This window comes from Abrus precatorius, unplaced genomic scaffold (assembly GCF_003935025.1).
Source record: "Abrus precatorius isolate BTA unplaced genomic scaffold, Abrus_2018 Scaffold11, whole genome shotgun sequence".
In the NCBI taxonomy this organism is placed as follows: domain Eukaryota; kingdom Viridiplantae; phylum Streptophyta; class Magnoliopsida; order Fabales; family Fabaceae; genus Abrus; species Abrus precatorius.
Window position 1 is genome coordinate 5,698,787 of NW_020874303.1, and position 21,532 is coordinate 5,720,318.

At 28.7% G+C, this 21,532-nt stretch overlaps 3 protein-coding genes across 5 annotated transcripts; all 3 read left to right on the plus strand.

Annotated features, from left to right (window-relative positions):
• The first annotated feature begins 228 nt into the window (after positions 1-228).
• On the plus strand, positions 229-4,199 carry LOC113854595 (protein trichome birefringence-like 41). 3 transcript variants are annotated; one of them, XM_027485690.1, is made up of 6 exons: positions 229-343; positions 380-606; positions 1,874-2,045; positions 2,766-2,941; positions 3,084-3,242; positions 3,732-4,049. In XM_027485690.1, exons 1-6 carry the CDS (start codon positions 320-322, stop codon positions 4,021-4,023), a joined length of 1,050 nt encoding a protein of 349 aa, XP_027341491.1. In that variant the 5' UTR covers positions 229-319; the 3' UTR covers positions 4,024-4,049. The 3 variants fall into 3 exon arrangements, with proteins under 3 accessions (XP_027341491.1, XP_027341490.1, XP_027341492.1); XM_027485689.1 differs by having other exon boundaries at positions 274-606; positions 3,732-4,199; XM_027485691.1 differs by lacking the exons at positions 229-343; positions 380-606 and adding an exon at positions 970-1,750.
• A 9,034-nt stretch (positions 4,200-13,233) lies between these two features.
• LOC113855515 (protein trichome birefringence-like 41) lies at positions 13,234-16,090 on the plus strand. The gene is made up of 5 exons (XM_027487157.1): positions 13,234-13,517; positions 14,780-14,951; positions 15,303-15,481; positions 15,567-15,725; positions 15,799-16,090. Exons 1-5 carry the CDS (start codon positions 13,234-13,236, stop codon positions 16,088-16,090), a joined length of 1,086 nt encoding a protein of 361 aa, XP_027342958.1.
• Positions 16,091-19,123: 3,033 nt separating this feature from the next.
• On the plus strand, positions 19,124-21,264 carry LOC113855106 (protein trichome birefringence-like 42). Its single transcript, XM_027486587.1, has 5 exons — positions 19,124-19,437; positions 19,591-19,765; positions 19,880-20,058; positions 20,143-20,301; positions 20,929-21,264. The coding sequence occupies exons 1-5, from the start codon at positions 19,178-19,180 to the stop codon at positions 21,194-21,196; spliced, it is 1,041 nt and encodes a 346-aa protein (XP_027342388.1). The 5' UTR covers positions 19,124-19,177; the 3' UTR covers positions 21,197-21,264.
• The last annotated feature ends 268 nt before the right edge of the window (positions 21,265-21,532 follow it).

Sequence of the window (21,532 nt, forward strand, 5' to 3'; positions counted from 1 at the left end):
AATCAAACGAAAGCAAGCCAAAGAATCCAAGTTTCACCTGCGCTGGTAGAATCCCCCAAGCTTCCGTAATTTCCTTTGATGCCTTCGTCATTTCAATTGGTGCTTATCAATTCCCCAATTTAAGAACCAAAAAAATAATAAAGAAAAAAGAAAACAACACACACACCCACACACTCTCTCTCTCTCTCTCTATCGGTGTGTCCTGTATCCATAAACACATGCAGCCGCAGTTGTATAAATGCCGATAAATAGACAGTGCGCCAAACGCAAGAGAGCTACAACAACCTCCTCTCTCCCATTAGCGCACTAACCAGAGAAAATGGGGAAGAGAGTTCAATGTGGTTTCTCTTATGCGCACCGTTTCAATGTTCCCTTCTTCTTCTCCTTCTTCTTCTTCCTCCTTCTTGTGAGAGCAGAGGATTGGGGATGGGGCTCTAAGCAGTGCGATTTGTTCACGGGCACATGGGTCATGGATCACTCCTACCCCCAATACCAACCCGCCACGTGTCCTTTCATTGAGCGCGAGTTCAGGTGCCAAGGGAATGGACGCCCTGATCTGATTTACACCCACTATAGATGGCAACCACTTACCTGCAATTTCCTCAGGTTCCTCTCTCTCATCGATCATTATCACTCTCCCTCCCTAATCCTTCTTTTCCCTCCTATACTTATCAAATTTATATTTTCTAAAATTAAATAACCTTTTGCTTGTCCAATTGTGCCAGAGATTTTTGGTCATGCAATGGCTAATACTTTTTATTTAAAAAAATCTTTTTTTTTTTCAAAACAAACAGGACTTGTCTTAAATCAATAGCGTCTCTCTCTCTATTTTTTAAAAAAATATAGAAAAATTGTCTTAAAATAAATGAAGTCAGACACTTATTATTTGTGTGAACTATGTAAATATAATTTATTTTTAAAGAATGCTTTTACATATATTTAAATGAATTTAAGAAATATTTTGAATCTATATACGTCTGTGTGAGGTTGTGGTGGTGGGAAACGCTTATTTATTAGTTTATTTTAAATTCAATGAATGGGAAATGATTTAAGAGATAATATAAAACAATTATTTTTCTAAGAATTAATACCATTTTATTATTTTCAAATAGACCTATGGTAAATTTAATAACTTCAAACTTTGTTTTTCTTTTTTTTACAAATTATCTATTTTTTTCCGTGTTAGCGAAGTAAATTATTACAAATTAGCATAAAAATAATGAATAAATCACGTGGTCCGATCCCATCATCCAGCCTGTAAAAAATAGAGAATTACAAAAAAGCATCGGAAAGACATTAGCGGGGAATTAGATGTTCCGAATGTTTGGCTTGCATTGGCAAACGCAGCTTCACGTGCACCCGTAAAAGCACTTTGGCAGCTGTGTAGGAAAAAGTGCTTTGCAACATTGTCTGTTACAAACAAACAACCCAACAGTATTAGATTCATATTTTCTTAATTATTTTTTTTTAATGTGAATTTAGAGACATATAATAAAAACTTATATTATAATCATTTTATATAAAAAATAAAAAACTATCATACAAATTTTTTAACACTATTAAGAAAACTGTTTATTAATTATCAACTACTGCGCCGATAAATGTAGTGTCGGTTTGCACCTTTAACATTTCGTCTTATTCCGAATGAGTCCATCTCCTTTTGTCCCATTTTTTTGGTTTTCGAGAAAAATAGAGCAACTTGAACTGGAAAGTGAAGTCAGCGACAATTTATAGCAGTAACTGACATTTCGTATGTAGTTCTTTCATTAATTATTCTGAAAAGTGAAGCCAGTAACAAGTTACTATTATTTCAATTTTTCATTTATTTTTGAGATTTTCAAATTTATTTCATTTGTCCAATGTTTAATTGCAGATTTAATGGGCGAGATTTTCTGGAGAAGATGAGGGGAAAGAGCATCATGTTCGTTGGAGATTCACTTAGCAGGAACCAATGGCAGTCCTTGACTTGCATGCTTCATTCAGCCGTGCCCAATTCCAACTATACTTTGGTTAGAGTTGGAGATGTTTCTATATTTACATTTACGGTAAGGATTTAATTTTTTATTATGTTACTATGATCTAAGGTTAATTGAATGGGTCCTGCGCATTATCATTATTTTGTCTGACTTTTGCATTAAAGTGGGGGAAAGAAGAACCTTTTTCCGTCCAGCAAAGAGATGGTTGTGTAAGAAATTGTTTGAAGTATATTATATAGTATTTTTTTTTTATCGTGTATTCAAAATAAAAATTTATATATAATAAATTTTATTAAAAAATATATAATATTATAAAGTGTAATATATTAATAACATTAAATATTATAACTTTTAATAAAAAATTATTATTTATTAATTTTAAGGCCTTACGAAAACAGTTTATGCAAAAAGGAATCGACAACTTAGGTTAAGGTAAAATATGGTTAAGTCATAAGTGGTCCCCATTGCTGTCCATATTGATAAATCACTTGAGGAAATGGCTTCAATTTTTTTGTGATGGTTAAGTCATAACGTGTCCCCCTCTTGCCACTTGCAAGTTCAACCCTTTCTGTTTCTCTTATCTTCGATTGAAGAAATGGAAGGCTTAAACCTTCAGAAATGATCCTCTTTCGTCATTGTCATAATGCATACCAATATTTCTTATTCACTTCGGTATTTTATGATTGTATAGTTTTTGGCTTTAGCGTTGTTTTAAATTGCATTATTTGTTTACATCATTATATTAGGGAATCTTCATTCATTCATATTTTATTTCTGAATAATTTGCAGGAGTATGAAGTTAAAGTGATGCTAGATAGGAACGTTTATCTAGTTGATGTTGTCCGTGAGGATATCGGAAGGGTGTTGAAGCTTGATTCAATAGAAGGAAGCAAGTTGTGGAAAGGGATTGATATGCTTATCTTCAACACATGGCACTGGTGGTACCGTAGAGGACCCACTCAACCGTAAGTTTATTTCGGGGCTTATAATTAAGTTTAAACAAAATACATTTAAAATTACCTTTACAAGTTTATAAACCATTAAGAGTTGAAATAATTATTGTAATTTTGTTATTAAATGAGTTTATGATGAATGAAAATTTCTCAGATGGGATTATGTCCAAGTGGGCAATCAAATTTTGAAAGACATAGATCGGATGAAGGCTTTTGAAGAAGCACTTAAGACGTGGGCTGCATGGGTTGATGCCAACGTAGACCCTGCAAAAGTGAAGGTCGTCTTTCAGGGGATTTCTCCTTCTCACTACAAGTAAGCTATTATGAACCCATCCATTTTTTCTTTTTGTTATTCAGAACTCAAAAGTAGCAACTAATTCATAGAATCGTAGTAGAAACAAAATTTTGTGTGTGTGTGAAAATAAGTTAGAAAAACTTGCAAACGTAAATTCGAAAATACAACTAGTTTTGTTAAAATAAATGTGGATTTAAAAATATTAAAACGTGGGTGGTCTAAACACTCTATTAGCTATCTTAACGACATGGAAATACGTTTTCTTTTCTTGAAGCACAATTAATAACAAAATATCTCAAATTTACTAGCGCGTTTCCATTTTGTTGGACACTCAAGTTTGAGTAAAGTTTACAAGAGACAAGCTTTTCCCCAAATCACAGTTTGGGACTTAACAGAAATTCAAACACATTATAGTGTGATTATTAGCATTAATATCTTGAACTATAGGATCCAATATAATCTAAAACCTTACAAATGACAATGTTTCTATTTGAACACTGATTTCAGTGGCAGCCTATGGAATGAACCAAGTGCAAGGAGTTGTATTCGGCAGAAGACACCGGTGGCCGGATCAACATATCCCGGAGGATTGCCACCGGCTGTGGCGGTGTTAAAGAGTGTGTTGAGCACAATTAAGAAACCAGTTACCCTACTTGACATCACAACCCTTTCATTGCTTCGAAAAGATGGACATCCTTCCATATATGGTCTTAATGGACCAACGGGAATGGATTGTAGCCATTGGTGTCTTCCTGGTGTTCCAGATACTTGGAACGAAATACTTTACAACCTTATTTGATGGGAAATTTTTTATTCATGATTGAATTGGGGGGGGGGGGGGTGGGTTTAGTGAATTCTTATGGAAAAAAAAATTATATAGAAAAAACAGGGTTGGCTAAGAGACCACCTTGATTGGATTGTGCCTAGTGCAGAAAGTGAATAATAATAGTATTATTCAGGATTTATAATACATGTATACTAAGTTATCCTTTTTTCCCCCTTAACTTCATCAATCTTATCGCATACTTTACTAGATTAACAATATTATGGGACAACCAAGGTAACGTGTTCGAGCAGCGGACTTTTCTTTCTTTGCTATGAAAAATTTTAGAAAGGGAATTTAATGTGATTAAAATTTGATGGCTTAGTGATTGCCTTCTTTAAAGCGCTATTTGATGCAAGGGATACCAACGAAAATGAAATTATAACAGTATAAGATCGCAAATACAAATGACAATGAATAGGGTATTAATGTGAAATTTGGCTAAAATCAAAGACAATCAGTTCCATTCAGATTGCCCCAACAACAGGTGCATTTAGGATTTTCTTCGAACAACTTCATACATAAATAGTTATGCCAAATATAATTAAACCAATTGTTTGAATTCCTATTTTCTAGCAATCAACCTAATCTAAATATTTTGCTGCTGTGTACTTGTTGTCTCAGTTAAACCCATTTCGCTTCGGCTAGAAGGGTGCTGGGATACCGATTCAATGTCATCTTCACCCATGCATACGTTTGATATCACCCTGATTCCGCATTAAACTAAACAAAAAATTTGGTGGTGAACTTTCTTTTCGAGTTTTCGTAATGGAATTGGGGATCAATTAGCCATATCAGGGACTTATAGACAAGCTACCAATAAGTCATTATCGGATTTATTTGAATCCACATTATGCTTGTGTCATGGACAATGGATGACTAGAGGTGTCAACAAAAATACCGATGCATTATTTTCTTAGAAAAATTCTACTAAATTTATATATACTATAAGGAGTGAAAGGCTACCTAGGATAACAGGTATGTGATCATGAAAGAAAATAGCAAACTTTAAAATTATGAAAAAAAGAAAAAACAAAGTGGCATCAAAGAATCGTGATCTTACTTAAATGGGGGCCCATTGCTTGTGAATTGCCTAGCTACGCATTCCATGAATTAAACAAAACCTTCACATTCACTCTAATAGGTTGCCGTCTTAATAGTTAGTGGTAAGTTAGAACAATGTGAAATATAAAGAACGAGTTATCCAACTCTTGTTAAAATTTTGAGTGTATTACAATTGTATCATTAATTATATTAATCAAATTTATGATTACTTAACTATTATTAAAATTTTAATGTAGACCTAATTTTTTAACCATTAATTTTTCATTTGGCTTGAGATTTTTTATAAGAATTTGGGTCATTTAATATTGTTTTATTTTATTCGACATTCTTTATGTTTTTTAACCAAATTCTAATATATATTAAAATTAAGTGTGAGTTAATATAAAAGTAAGAAAGAGAGAACTTTAAACTTGAATGATTTACTCATGACACTTTTATTTATATACCCACCAATTTAAAACCTTTATTATTAATTTCTACCTTTGTTTTTTATTCGATCCGATGAGTTTTGTTTGCTTGTAGTAGTTAGAACTTCTTACTTTACTCTTATCATCAATCTAAGATTCTTTCAAGTGTCAACCAGTGGAAGACACTTGCATGTTTGTTGCGTGTTGCAGTGGTCCAATCAAAATTTAAAATTGAGAAAACCAGCTTAGCTCCTTTTGTCGGTGAGGTTCCCTCTCTAATCAAATATAAAGTACATTTACATCATTAATACATGATGCATGGATCAATTCGTCGAGCCATATTGGCAATAATGTGCTCATTCTTCTTACAATCATTAGATCTATCTATGTTCATGAAGCCAATTGCTTTCACATGCCTGTCCAAAATGGAATTTAAAAAACTGAAGAGTTATGTTGACTACACAACTATTAGATTCTGCAGTCTAGAGGAAGATTCCTTCTGATGTCATGTAGTTTTATCTACTTTTATTTTAATCAAATTTCTATCAATGTAGTTGTGTACAATTGTCAATACAAAATTGGTATATGGTATCCTAAACAGAAACAAATTTGAAACCTATAAAAGCCGAAGGACATGTAACTTGAATACGAGAGGAGACATGCTAATCAAAATTGAAGACATAAGATTAGTTAACTAGATTAGAAGAAATAGTTGATGAAAGTTTCTATTCTAGATAGGTCCCAAGTCCCAACAACCTTAACCATGTCCAAGTGATATCCTTGTTGCGTGCGGATTTAAGGTGCAACTAATATTCAAGATGGTAATTGGATAGTAGAAAATATGGATCAATTGGTTTCGTATAAGAAGTGAATGCAATGGATTGTTAATCCTATGGTCATGGAAGTGTTCTTCTAAAGCAATTCTCATTTCTCACGTAATTTTGGGCTTGCAACGGGGATGAGAAGAATGACATAAAAGTAAGCTAAGTTGCTACCTGGAAGGAACAACCTAACCAATTAGTGGTTGAACATTTATAATCCTAAAAGTTCACTACTGACGATGACCTTTGTAAAGGAAGTGTTTAGCTACTACGTCCACACATAAGCTTTCCTTGATGTATATATATATGTTAATTATTACATTTATCAAAAATATTTTTGAACAATTCGAAAAATGATACTTACATGGAAAATTATCCCAACAAATAAAAATGAACTTTAATAAGAATATTATCCTTTAAAGATTTATATATATATTTTTAAAAAAATTTCTAAATACGTAATTTTTATTGTCGTATAATTGTTCTATATTAAGACTTAAATATATCAAAAAAGTCAAATTTAAAAGACTAGTCTATTAAATAATAGTATTTTAAAATATTAAGAACATTTTATTTTATTTAATATGAGAGTCGTCATATTTAATTTTTTAATCTATTTATATAATGTCTAATATAATTCATATAATATGATATCAAGTTTATATAAATGTTAATGTGATATTTATTTTTTATATTTTTTAATTTTAATTTTATAACTTAAGAATTTATTAAAAATATAAAAGATGTGATATTATTAATAACACATTTTGTCCATATCTCAGTTAAATTATATAATTCAATCTAAATGTTATTAAGTAAATAATAAAATAAGTTAATTAATTATTAATAAATTTTAAATTAAATTAAAAAATATTTTTTAAAATTTATATTAAAAATTGAAATAAAGTGAATTTATATATCATAATTTGAAAAATCAAAATTTTATTTAAGTCATAAAAATATATCTCATAAATTTTTTAAGGTAAACTTGTACTATATTAAAAAAATTTACTGTAGAATTATGATATTATTCACTTGCACGAGGCTTTATAAACGACTGCTGCGGATAATATCTGTACTATCACCTTTAAACAAGTTACATGATTTGGAAAATAATATTGTAAAAAATTGAAGGTTTCAATTTATTTAGTTAAATTTTTGTTTTGATCTCTTTTTTTTTTTTAAGAGTAACTTCTTCTATAAATTTTTAAAAATTTGATTTTAAACCCTATTATTAGCAATATATTAAAACAAAATCTTTTAAAGACATATCATTAAGCTTAGTGGATGGTATATTAGGGAATAAAATTTAAATAATAAGATTATAATAATCATTAAATAAACAGATTAAAAAAATTATAGATATCAGACCCTAAATTTGTAAATTATAAAAATAAAGAAACAAAATTTATAAATGTACAAAAAATAAAAATAAAAATAAACTTTAAAAACTGGAAATTCATTTAAACGAAAAATGAATTATAAATAATAAGTGGGAACAAAATTTAGGGTCAGAAAGACAAATTTACTTGAGTAACTATTGTGATTGTAAGTAACTAATAAATATTACTTAACGAATCGAATTGGCTAAAACGTCCACTCGAAGGAAGTAACATATCTAACGGAGTGAAGTGGACGTCGAATCTGAATCTCAAAGAAAAAGTTTCTTTTTATAAAAGAATAGAGAGAAAAAATGGTAGGCCAACAAAATGATGCAAAACGGGCTTCACGTCTCCATCATAAATGGTTTTGACTTTTCAACCTCCAAACACCAAATCAACAATATCGACAAACATCAAGAGATTGTCCAAACCCACAAGTTTAGTGCATTTTTTTTTTACCTTCAATTTTGTTATTTAAATGTTAAATGTGTATATTATATCATATTATTTTTATCTTCTGTTTATTATTCATATACATATATTAAATCAATCATTTAATCTTCTAAAAATGTTCTTATAAAAATTAATAAAACTTCTTCAGTAAATAAAAGAGCTTCTTTTAAAAGAAAAAGTTATTTTTAACTTACTTTTTATTAAAATATTTTATAGAAGTTTATTAAAAAAAAGTCTAAATCCTTAAACTTTTTCATAGAATTTCTAGTTTAGCATGCATTTTTTTATCTATTTTTTCGTCCACCAGTGCAATGGCACTAAACAACTACGTATATTTCCCTATTATTTCTATAAAAAGAGATCTAGATTGTCTCTAGTTTATGTGAGAATTGGACCTCCAGCTTATTTTTTACTTAAGCGATTTTAATTCGTTTAAGCAAAAATTGATTAATTTTGCTTAAAACTGTGATAAAATGGCTTGAGTCAATTTTCAAAAAATAAATAGCTTAAGCGAGAAAAAAGGTTTAAGCAAAAATGATAGGTTTAAGCAAAAAATGGATAGAGAATTTTAATTTTTATTCAATCTTTTCTTCTCTTTCTCCTCACACCTATCATTTTGTCCTCAACCTCAATATTCAACCATCTTTAACCTCTACATTCAACTTTTTTTTCTTTTTCTTATACCTAATTCTTCTCTTTCCCTCCTAACTCTCTTTTCCTTCAACCTCATACATAACTCCTCTCTTCCTCTTTTCATTCTCACCCTACCTAATACTTATTTTTCCCTTTCTTCTTTATACTTAACTCTTCACTTTCCTCTTCCTCTACTACCAAAATTTTTTACGCAAAATTAGCTTAAGCTAATTTTTTTGACTTAAGCGAATTATTTTAACTTAAGCGGATTTTATGTATTTGAAGATATGAAAGCTGGGTATAGAGAAAAGAAAGGATGAAGAATGGATGTAGATAAGGAGAGCGGGTGGCATAAGAGTAGCTTAGGAGAGCAGGTGGTATAAGAGTAGCTTAAGAATGAATAGAGAGTTTTAATTTTCACTCAATCTTCTCTTTTTCTTCTCTCTAAACCTAACATTTCCTCTTCAAACTCCATATTCAACCTTCCTCTTTCTCTTATACCTAACTCTTCTCTTTCCCTCCTAACTCTCTTTTCATTCAACCTCATACCTAACTCCTCTTTTTCTCTTCTCATTCTCACCCCACCCAATACCTATCTCTCCCTCTTTTCTTTATACTTAACTCTTCACTTTCCTCTTCCTCCACTACTAAATTTTTTTACTTAAAATTAGCTTAAGCTAATTTTTTGGCTTAAACGAATTGTGCATATTTGCTTAAGTGAATTATTTTAACTTGAGCAGATTTTGCATATTTGAAGATATGAAGGCTAGGTGTAGAGAAAAAAAAGACTAAAAATGGATGTAGATAAGGAGAGCGGGTTGTATATGAATGACGGTGGAGGAAGAGGAAAGTGAAGAGTTAAGTATAGAGAAGAGAAGGAGAGATAGATATTGGATGAGGTTAGAATGAGAAGAGGAAGAGAGTAGTTGGGTATGAGATTGAAGGAAAAGAGAGTTAGGAGGGAAAGAGAAGAGTTAGGTATAAGAGAAAGAAAAAAGTTGATTATGGAAGTTCAATGGGGTTGAATATGAAGGTTGATGAGGAAATGTTAGGTTTAGGGAGAAGGAGAAGAGAAGATTGAGTGAAAATTAAAACTCTATTTATTTTTTGCTTAAGCCTGTCATTTTTGCTTAAACCATTTTTCACTTAAGCTATTTGTTTTATGAAAATTGCCTCAAGCCATTTTGTCACAGTTTTAAGCGAAATTAACCCATTTTTACTTAAGCGAATTGGAATCGCTTAAGCGAAAAATGAACTGAAGGTCCAGTTTCTATGTCAACTAAAGACAATCTGAATTTATAAAAAGTTATTACTTCTTCGTTCTTTATATTAGATATAACTTGATTACTTTTTAAAAAAATTATTTTTTACTTTAAAATATTAAAAATATTAATTATTTTTAATAATATCTTTATTTATTTGAAATAATTTTTATTAACTAATGATTGTGATAACTTTAACACTTTTAATTGAGACATTTTAGTGAAATTAATATATTTTACTATAGAAATTGGTGAAACTAATAATTTTTATGTGCATTAGTATTAAGTAATATGTAATATGAGAAAGGATGAATATTTATTAACAGATAAAAAAATGTTATGCATTAAAATTGTCTCTAATGATGTAATCTTTGTGTAATACAATAAATTTTTAGTGTAAATAAATATGAATTTATATTAATATAAGATACATTACACTAACACTTAATGTTTTAACAATGAATATTAAATTCTTACACTGATAAATTATTTATTAATATAATATATTATACTATTAGAATAAACTTATAATGTTTATATTTATCAATTTGATTTCTATTAGACAAAAATTATATTAACATAGTCTAATTCAATGTCAATTCATTATTATATAAATCTATATATAGTCCACCATCTTACTTACCTTCACCAATACACTCTCAATCACTTTAGTTAAAAATGATGTGTCATGTTTCATGTTCTTTGTATTTTTCTTGTTTCTTTTTATAATGTTATTTATTCTATGGTTGCGGTGGATTTTAGTTTCACAATGATTACGTTCTAAAAATAAATAAATAAATGGTGTACATTGCCGATAATGCTGAGATGTTAGTTTTTTTTTTTTTCTCAGCTAAATATGTACATTATGATAGATGACTTTGGATGTTGACTTTTGATTTCCTATTTAGTGCACTATACTAGGGATTTGGGGAGCTGTGATAAATGTAGAATTTTAACCTTGGTTTGTCTAGATTTTGCATTTGAAAATAGATTTTGCATTTGAAAATGAAATCTATTTTCATGGATATATTCTGGTATGCATATGTTGACTATAGTGTTAAGATTATGGAGTAATTGCATGAATGGAAACAAATCAATTAAACGCAAATGAGTGGCCCAATTCTTTTAGTTGTATCACGCTATTGGACTTGTCAAGCTTTGCTGAAAAACCCAAATGACAATTCGGGGAATCCTGTGTTCTTATATACGAAACTCTAAAGAAGTGTCAATTAAAGTGGCTTTGTTGGATATTTTTTTTCTTCTTGATATTGGGAGCTTGCTTTAATTTAGCAGCTGGAAGCAATTTTATGAGTTTGTATTTAGTTATGAATGATTTTCCCTCTGCAATTAATTCCCCATGCTTGTGTACTTCAGGAGTTGAAAGTGAACTCCAATTTGTATTCATCATCGTAGTTAAAGTGATCATTTACCATCCTTAATAGTAATAATTCCATGATCATTTGTGTACTTCGATCCAAAATTCCTGAGTGGTTATTATAGTGTTTTTGCCTCTATTGGCTACCCATGCAACTATTTTGGGAGACATGCATGTTTTCATAAAAAAAAAATATTATTTCATTTTGTATCGTACCCTTCATCTACTGTATTAATTAATATCTCATTTATATTATCTTCTATCAAACACATTAAAGATAAAATTGTATTAAAAAAATTAGTTGTTTATTAATTTTAAAAATAACGATAGTAATAATAAATAAATAAATGGAGGAGGGAGTACATCTATGTGTTGCATGACAGAGATAATGTTCTTTCATAAACAAGTAGTTGGGTCGGTAATACTACAAGTACAAACCCAGGGGAAGGTAGAAAACACCTTAATGGATTACGAAATGTTCATAATCATGAAGAATCAAAAGCTATTGAATGTGTTGGTTTCTAGTTTGAACTTCATGGTACAATGAGTTATAGTAAAGGAAGAAAATGAACTACTTTGATGACAATATGAGAGCCTTGTTGGTCAAAATTTTCTACCGTGGCAGATACTTTTGGGACAATTTTAACATTTAACACATGGGTTGTCACAGTACATTAACATCACAAGAGCTTGTGACAAGAAAGTTGTTTCTTACTTACAGGTTTTATTACATTTCCTTTATACTTTTTAGAAAGTATTAAATTAATTGATCAAGTTGACAAGAAAATAGGAGTGTTAAGATGGGCCAATGTGTTCAGCCCAAATGGTCTAATATATAACATAGATTAATTCTTGACCCAAAAAAAAAAACAATTGGGTCTTAAAAATTCAGGTTTAATTTCAAGTGATCAAATCCAATTTAGTATTTTGGTACAATTTTTTTTCTAGGAGGAGGAGATGATACCTGTTTTAAGGCAGGGAAAGCTGTTGGACTTAAATGAAGACTTATATTTACCTTAAGAAGACAAGTGGAGTTTCAAACGTACCATTTGTCATATGTAAAACCTTCTCTTACTCCACTGAAATAACCCCTTGAGATGTTCATTATTATTTGTGAAGTTCTTTTTTTAAGAAAAAAAGATATATTTGATAATATTTTCGTGAAATATTAATTTATAATTTTTTAAAAATTCAAGTGATGATGCTTGGGATATTAAACATATAAAAGAAGCATTAATTTTTTTTTATAATTGAATAATTTTTTTTTAATTTTAATGCCCCTATCAATCAATTAAAATATATTATAAATATACTTTTTATATTAATTATTATAAAAACTAATATTCTTGCTAATATGACAATTCATAAACAGATGAGATTGTAAAGATTCTTTACATTATTGAAATTAAATTTAAATACAAATTAGAATAACATTTTCAATTAATAACTATTTTTCTAAATAATATTGTTTTTATTAAATAAATTATTAACTGATAAAACAAGCTTAACCATCATATTTGTGAGAGTAAATTTGCTTTTAGAAAAATATAAAAAGCTCATCGTTTATTAAAGAATAATTCCAAATCTTTTTTTTTTAATTTAGAAAATTGTTTAACTATTAAATAAAATACATCAGTTATCTTCTATGTCTTTAATATAATAAATGCATATGGTAGTTTATTTAATACTGATTAACAATTTAAGAACTTTAAACAAAACAAGGAGGAAAAACTCTCCTATATAAATGTGGAAAGATAGTGAGCAGAAGAGTAAGTAAGAGATTAAGAAATGGGTTTGTCTTGTGTGCGCCATTTTTCCTCTGACCTTAGTATCTTCTTCTTCATCATCTTCTCCTTGGTCTTTGGGTTGGTGTTAGAAGTGAATGGAGAGAGTTTGGATTCGAAGCAGTGCGATTTGTTTAGTGGGAGATGGGTGAAGGATGAGACGTACCCACTTTACCAACTCGCCATGTGTCCGGTGACGGAGAAAGGGTTCCGCTGCGAATCCAATGGTCGCCGGGATCACACTTATACCCACTACAGATGGCAGCCAAGTGCCTGCAATTTACTAAGGTTGCTTACCCTTCCCTCTTTCATTTCAATTTTTTACACTTTCAAGAACAAATTTTCAAATAAATTAACCTATTCAAATAAATAATTTCATATTATCTTACTTTTATTTTATTTTTTAAAATTATTAAATTTTTTTTTGGTATTTTTAAGATAATATATATAATCCTTGCTTTTTAAAATAACAGAATGGAATATGTTAAGAAGATGTGTGTAGGATAATATAAGAAAATTATTTTAAAATTTAGAATAATTTATACATATCTCGTAATTATATTTAATATTTTATGAAAATTAATTATATTAAATTTTAGATCAAATCGATATTTAATACATGCTTCAATATAATTAATTATAGAACAAAAATTATTTATATTAATTATTTATAAAAAAATTAATTATTAAAATGAATTCAATCAAACACACATTTTATCTTTAAATTAACATTTTCATAACACCAATATCACTGATTTTAAGAAATTAAAAATAGTGAAGTTTTATTTTAAAAAAATATTACATTTTTATACTTTAGATGTAGTAAATATTTTTAATATAATTTTAATATTTTTAGATGTTTAAAATCAGTTATAAAATTTAAGGTTAACAATTTTTTAAAATCAATGGCATGTTTATCTCTATTTTTTTTATAATAATCTTTTACAACTCTTTAAAAAATTTAAAATTTTGTCCTAAAATAAATTAATTTGAACACGTATTATGATTGTGCCAAACATATTAAAAAAAAGAGTTTTTAAGGGCCTTTGGCCCATTTGCATATAAAAGTAATAATTTATTTTTAAAGAATAATTCTACATATATTGAAACACTACTAAAGAAATAATGTTTATCTAATAATTTTTCATGCCTTTACATGTTAGAGGTTGCGAATGTTTGGCCTTTGATGGCAAACGCTGCTCACGTGCTCCGTAAAAGCACTGTGGCAACTATTTTTAGAAAAAAGGGCTTTGCAACATGTCAGTTACAAACAGACAACTCAACACTACATTAAATAGAATTTTCATTTTATCAATTTTTTTTATATAAAAACTACTGCTACTGTAAAAGTAAATATGCTTTATTAAATGTATTAAATTATTGTAAAATATATATTAAATGCTTTTTATAAATTTGAAATAATAAATATTTTACTTTAAACCAAAAAGAAATCATTTTTAACTTTTGAACACATGTTCTTGGTATTCATTTGTTTCATTTATTTTGCTGGTATTTTCAAATTTATTTAATTTTCCAACGATTAATTGCAGATTTGATGGGCGAGATTTTCTGGAGAAGATGAGGGGGAAGAGCATCATGTTTGTGGGAGATTCACTGAGCAGGAATCAATGGTACTCTCTGATTTGCATGCTTCATTCAGCAGTGCCCAATGCCAGTTATACTCAGTGTAGAGTTGGAAAAGTTTCTACATTTACATTTACGGTATGAACTCAAATTCCGAGTATGTTGTTGTATGAGATATATTATTTCGACACTACATTTTCACAATAAAAAATATAAACTCTTTTTATTTATTAACATTTCTCATGTTATGTCTATATACTATGATCCACCATTGATTTATTATGGTGGTGCAAGAAATTGTTTGTAGTGTTACCATGAGCAATAGACAAATTGGGATAAGTTACAATTAATATGGTTAGGTCATGTGTCTTCCCTTCCCCTTGGCTTGTCCACATTCATGAGTCTTCAGGAAACAGCTACCTTTCCCTGTTGGCTTCCATTCTTTGCAACGATTGATTCATAACATGTTTTAAAAAAAATAATTTGCAGGAGTATGAAGTTAACGTGATGATACATAGGAACGTGTATCTAGTTGATCTTGTCCAAGAGAAATTCGGCAAGGTGTTGAAGCTTGATTCAATAGATCAAGCAAGCAAGTGGTGGAAAGGGATTGATATGCTTATCTTCAACACATGGCACTGGTGGAACCGTAAGGGACTCACTCAAATGTAAGTTTCTTAAGTTTATCTAATAAGAACTTTAATCAATTAAGTTTTGTTGTAATGAAATGAGTTTGACGAATGGGATTCTCAGATGGGATTATATCCAAGTGGGAAGTAAAATTGTGAAAGACATGGATCGAATGAAGGCTTATGAAGAAGCACTTAAGACCTGGGCTGCATGGGTTGATGCCAACGTAGACCCTAGAAAAGTGAGGGTCTTCTTTCAAGGAACTTCTCCAACTCACTTCGAGTAAGCAAGAATGTTTTGTTTAATTAGATTTGTTGTGGCACGACATTGTTACCAATTTGAACACTGATTTTAGTGGGAAGGACTGGAATAAACCAAATGAAAGCTGTAATGGGCAGCAGACACCATTGCCAGGATCAACATATCCCGCAGGATTGCCACCAGCTTTGGGCGTCTTAAAGAATGTTCTAAGTAGAATGAAGAAACCAGTTACCCTTCTTGACATCACAACCCTCTCACAGCTTCGAATCGATGGACACCCTTCCATTTATTTTGGTGACGTTGGATCCACCGGATCAGATTGCATCCATTGGTGTCTTCCTGGAATTCCAGATACTTGGAATCAGATCTTTTACAACCTTATTTGATGCCAAATTTTATTCATGATTCGATTAAGTGAATGGTTTTGTGGATTCTTATACAGAAATTTTTATATATAGAATAATATGGCCTCGCCTAAATGACCCCCTTCATCGGATTATGCCTTGTGCCTAAGTCAACAATATCAATAACATTTTAACGATTCATAAAATTACTCAGTAAAAGCATTTGTTATTGTGAAAAATTAAAATAATGAATGCAAACTATTATATTTTTTTAAATAATTACAATTTAAATACAAATATACATAGTTTTATTATTTATAATATATAATCTCTTAAATGCTTGATGTGGAAACGTCATTTCAGCACCTAAGTTAATATTGTTTTCGTCTCATAATTACTTAAGGGCTTTTTTACGTTGAAAATTGTGTAGCCATTGATGTTATAACTACTCGTTAAAATTAATTTTTTATTCATAAATTCATAGAAAAACATTTGTTTGAAAAAGTACAAATAAAAAAGAAGTATATTAAAAAGTTTATAAAAACAAAAATTATTAATTTATATGTATTTATATTATTTTTTTAACTTATATAACATTATAAAGGATAAAAATTATATATAATAATTTTTTTATTAAAAATTGTAACATTAACAGTATTAATATATTTAATTGAATTAATTATTTTTAAAATTTTATCATATAACTTCTTATCTTTTAAAATATTATATATATATATATATATATATATATATATATATAATTCACTATACTATCCTATTAATGTTACATTAAATATTATACTTATCAAATATATAGACAATTAACTAAAATAATATAAATAGTTAACTATTTCTTTTTTTCTTTTTCTTAAAGTTAACTATTTCTGTTAAATGTAACACATTTGTAATAATAATAATAATTTAAAATAAATTAATATTTAAAATTATGTGTTTATATTAAAGCTCATAGTTATTCAATTCTTAAATATTAAAATAAATATATTATTATAAAAATTTAATAAAATTAAATTAACTACCCTATCTTATTAATGTTGTATTAAATACTATATTTATTAAATACAAAAAAAAAACTGAGATAATTTAATTATTTAACTATATTAATAAATGTAACATATTTGTAATAACTATTATTGAGTGGAAACTATTATTTATTCTATGTATTTATATTAGAATTTATAATTATATTCAATTATTTGATATTAAAATAAATATAATATCATGAAAAATTTAATAAAATATATATAATTGACTACGTTATTCTATTGATGTTGCATTAAATACTATATTTATTAAAAACGAAGACAATCAATTAAAATAATATAATTATTCAATTGTATTTATTAAATGTAACGCATTTATAATAATTATTATTACTTACTGTAAACTTTTATTTAAAGCTCTGTGTTTATTTTAGACTTTATTGTTATATTCAAATCTTTGTTATTAAAATAAATATTATATTATCTAAGTTTTAATTAAAAAATAAAAATAATATAATTATTTAACTATATACTTTTTGCTAAGAATTATTTAACTATATTTATTAAATGTAACATATTTATATTAAATTTTTTTATTGTAAACTACTATTTAAAATTCTATGTGTTTATATCAAAATTTGTAGTTATATTCAATTCTTCATTATTAAAATAAATTTAATATTATAATAATTTTAACCAAAAAATAATAATAGTTTTAATTCATAGTAATGAAAATTAATAAAATACAAGTAAATGAGATACACCTAAAAGGATAAAGTTTATTGTTATACATAAACTTAAATTAATTCATAACTATGTATATATGTAAAAGTATTAAAATTCATAATTATTTATCTCCCTCTTTCTCTCGATATACACAAGTAAAATTGACTAAACAATCCTATTAATTTTGCATTACATACTAAATACATCTCTCATAGATAAATATAAATAAGATCAAATGTAAAATTTAGTATGATGACATTTCAAATAACATTTTACCAAAAGTACTTTTTTGAAAAAAATAATCATTGATTAATGTAAAATTATTAAGATGGTGGTGTATATTAAACTTTATACAATTTAGATATTTATTGTTCTGTAATGTAATGGTAGTTACTCTCTTATATTTTGAACAGTATATTATGTGCTAAAATAAAATAGAATAATAAAATTAAATTAATTTTTAAAATGTCTGAACCTTTGTAGCGTTTTTAAAGTATTAAAAGAGCTTTAAATACAACGGTAGATGGATAAAATTCACTTTAAATTTAAAAGTTGATATAATTTAGAAATCTCTTTAGTGGTTTAGAGAAAAAAATATTGGAGGAAAATAATGATCCAGATGAATAATTTAATATAAAAATAATATTATTTGTTTAAAACTTCATGAATTATTAATTGATTTTATTTAGAATTTCTTTTATTAAAGTTGTGTAAAAATATAATAACGTAAATTTAACTTTATTTAATATATTTTATGTGTAATAGAATATTAATTTTTAAATTGAGTTCTTCAATTATCCTTTTAATTTATTCTAAACACGAAATTAATTATAATCGATTCATATTTATTTTCTTATAACTTTTAAGCAAGAATTTATTATACAATTAATTCAAATCAATTTGGATTTGAGGGAAGAATGATCCATTCTTTTACATGGAATTGTTTTGTTTACACTATACCTTGCCGAGATTCATGGAAAGCTTGACCATCAAAGTTGTGCCTGAGCGGCACTGTCTATGGAGTCGAAGAGAAAGAGAATGAATAACTACTGATAAAGAACCTGACACCTTTAAAATAAAGAGTATATTTTTAATAATAAAATACAAAGCTGTAATTATTAATTAAAAAATGAGATATATTCATTTTAAAAATAATCCCACATTTTACCTCGTAGAATCAACTCTTTTCTTTAAAGAAATTAAATCACATCACATGATCTGAGGCTATGGTTATTAACTCTTATTTGATGCAGCAACTACATATGAAGTGAATAAATTTTCTAATATTTTTGTCAATAAAGCTACAGCTAGACACGCACAAGGGACCAACCACATTTTTTTTATATTAATATATGCAGACACAAACATTCACGCGGTCTCAAAAGGCTCTGTAGAATTTGAAATGAGGTTCACATTCTGGTTGGGTCCTCTTCTACTAGCCTCTGCTTTTATTATATGTGCAGTGGCACCTCCTCCACCATACCAAGGATGTGATTTTTCTCAAGGCAAATGGGTCATTGATAATGCCTCATTCTACCCTCTCTATGATGCTTCAAGGGACTGTCCTTTCATTGGGCAGGGATTTGATTGCTTAAGAAATGGGAGGCCTGATATGGGGTATCTCAAGTATAGATGGAAGCCCTCTAGTTGTGACCTTCCAAGGTAATATTATTTTTACACTGAATATTATTTTTGTAATATCTAATCACATGGGAATTTAGTAATTTACCCATTTTTTTTCTACCTGCAAGTTGGCATCTTGTATTATAAAGTTGGATTTTTTTTCTCCTACCAAATGATATTATTGGTTAACAGGTTTGATGGTAGGAAGTTCTTAGAGGAAAACAAAGGAAAGAAGATAATGTTTGTTGGGGACTCCATAAGTAACAACATGTGGCAATCACTCACTTGTTTGCTTCACATTGCAGTCCCAAACTCAAATTACACCTTAACAAGTCCAACACAGGAACTTTCTGTATTCTCATTTCAGGTACTTCATTTTTTTTTCAGTTAATTGCTTTATTACAAGAAAATATTGAACCTTGGTAACTGTTTTGTTTGATTAGATTAATAATTTTGTCCATGTTTTTTTCGGGAGTTATAGGAATATGGAACTTCCATCATGTGGTTGAAAAATGGGTTTCTAGTAGATTTGGTTCATGATAAAGAAAAAGGAAGAATTTTAAAGTTAGACACCATAAGCAGAGGGGACCAGTGGAAGGAAATAGATGTGTTGATTTTCAATACCTACCATTGGTGGACTCACACAGGACAATCTCAAACGTATTGTAGCTTTTGAACCAGTTTTTTAGGTGTTCGTGAGAGGAGGTAGCCATGTTGCTAATGTTTTCATTTTAATGTTAACAGATGGGATTACTTTCAAGTGGGCAATGAAATATTCAAGGACATGGATCACATGGAAGCTTTCAAGATTGGGCTAACCACTTGGGCTAAATGGGTTGATTCTAACATTGATCCTTCAAAGACTAGAGTCTTGTTTCAGGGAATCGCTGCTTCCCATGTTGAGTAAGTTTAACTGCTGGTTTCACTCCAATTGAAATTCACATTAAAACTCATGAGTGCAAGTGCTATAGTTATGTGTATTTAGATATTACTACTATTAAACTTTATAGTCCATGTGGGTGGGTTACAAACTGGGAGGTAACCATAGTAATTTATTATTTCCTCCTCTTTCTTTCACATGACAGTGAATTTGGTTTCAAATCCTTTTGCTCACTGTGAGATATTTTATACACTTTCAAATGTTATTAGTTTTAAAAAATTTAAGTTATATGGCAAGCCATCTTGAGTGGTGTAGTGTACCAAACCTCAGTTATTGAGATTTTTTTAATTAATATAGAAGCTTCATTACTGAAATCCTTCCATAACATGACCGAAAATATACTTAATTAACAAAAGAAGTGTTTGCTAAATGTTAATGTATGACATTCTTCTGATCAACTAAACTCTTAATGAATTACAAATATTCTGAGAATAAAGATCCGTAGATAGACTATTGGGGTAGCTTTTAAAATGAGAATGAAATCATAACACAAATACCCCATATTTTATTATGATGAGTAATTATTATAAATTGGTATTCAAGGGCTCACTCTTTTTTATTTTATTTTTAATTTGAATTGAATATTTAAGTGGAAAGGGATGCCTAAGGCAAACTCAACCGGAGCAAGGATCAATGCTGCCATATAGTGGTGTGGACATTGTAAAGAGTGTTCTAAGTAACATGGCAAAGCCTGTACAATTGCTTGACATAACTGTGCTCACACAATTGAGGAGGGACGGTCACCCATCTATCTACACAGGTCGTGGCACTTCTTTTGATGATTGTAGTCACTGGTGTCTTGCTGGTGTTCCTGATACTTGGAATGAAATTTTATATGCTGCAATGTTTGGAAATTAGTATTTTCATATATTCTTTCTTATTTGTTTCCTTTGAGGAAATAAGACTCTCGTATATTTGAATATGAACTTGTAATTCAATTGAAAAAAGGAAAGGCACAATTTTTCCGTGTTGAGTCTATATTTTGAAAATTGAATCAATATCTGTGAATTGTAACATTCTACCGTGTTAGGCACCAAATTTAAGGGGAAGAAAAAGAGATGAAGTTCTTGGAGCTTTATACTTTAAAATTAATGCCACAATGAACTCTGTTGGATAATGAAGACCTTATGCCCAATAGTGCAATCAGAATATTACTTGTGAACTTTTGTTTTCACTAGAATGGCCGGTTGGAAT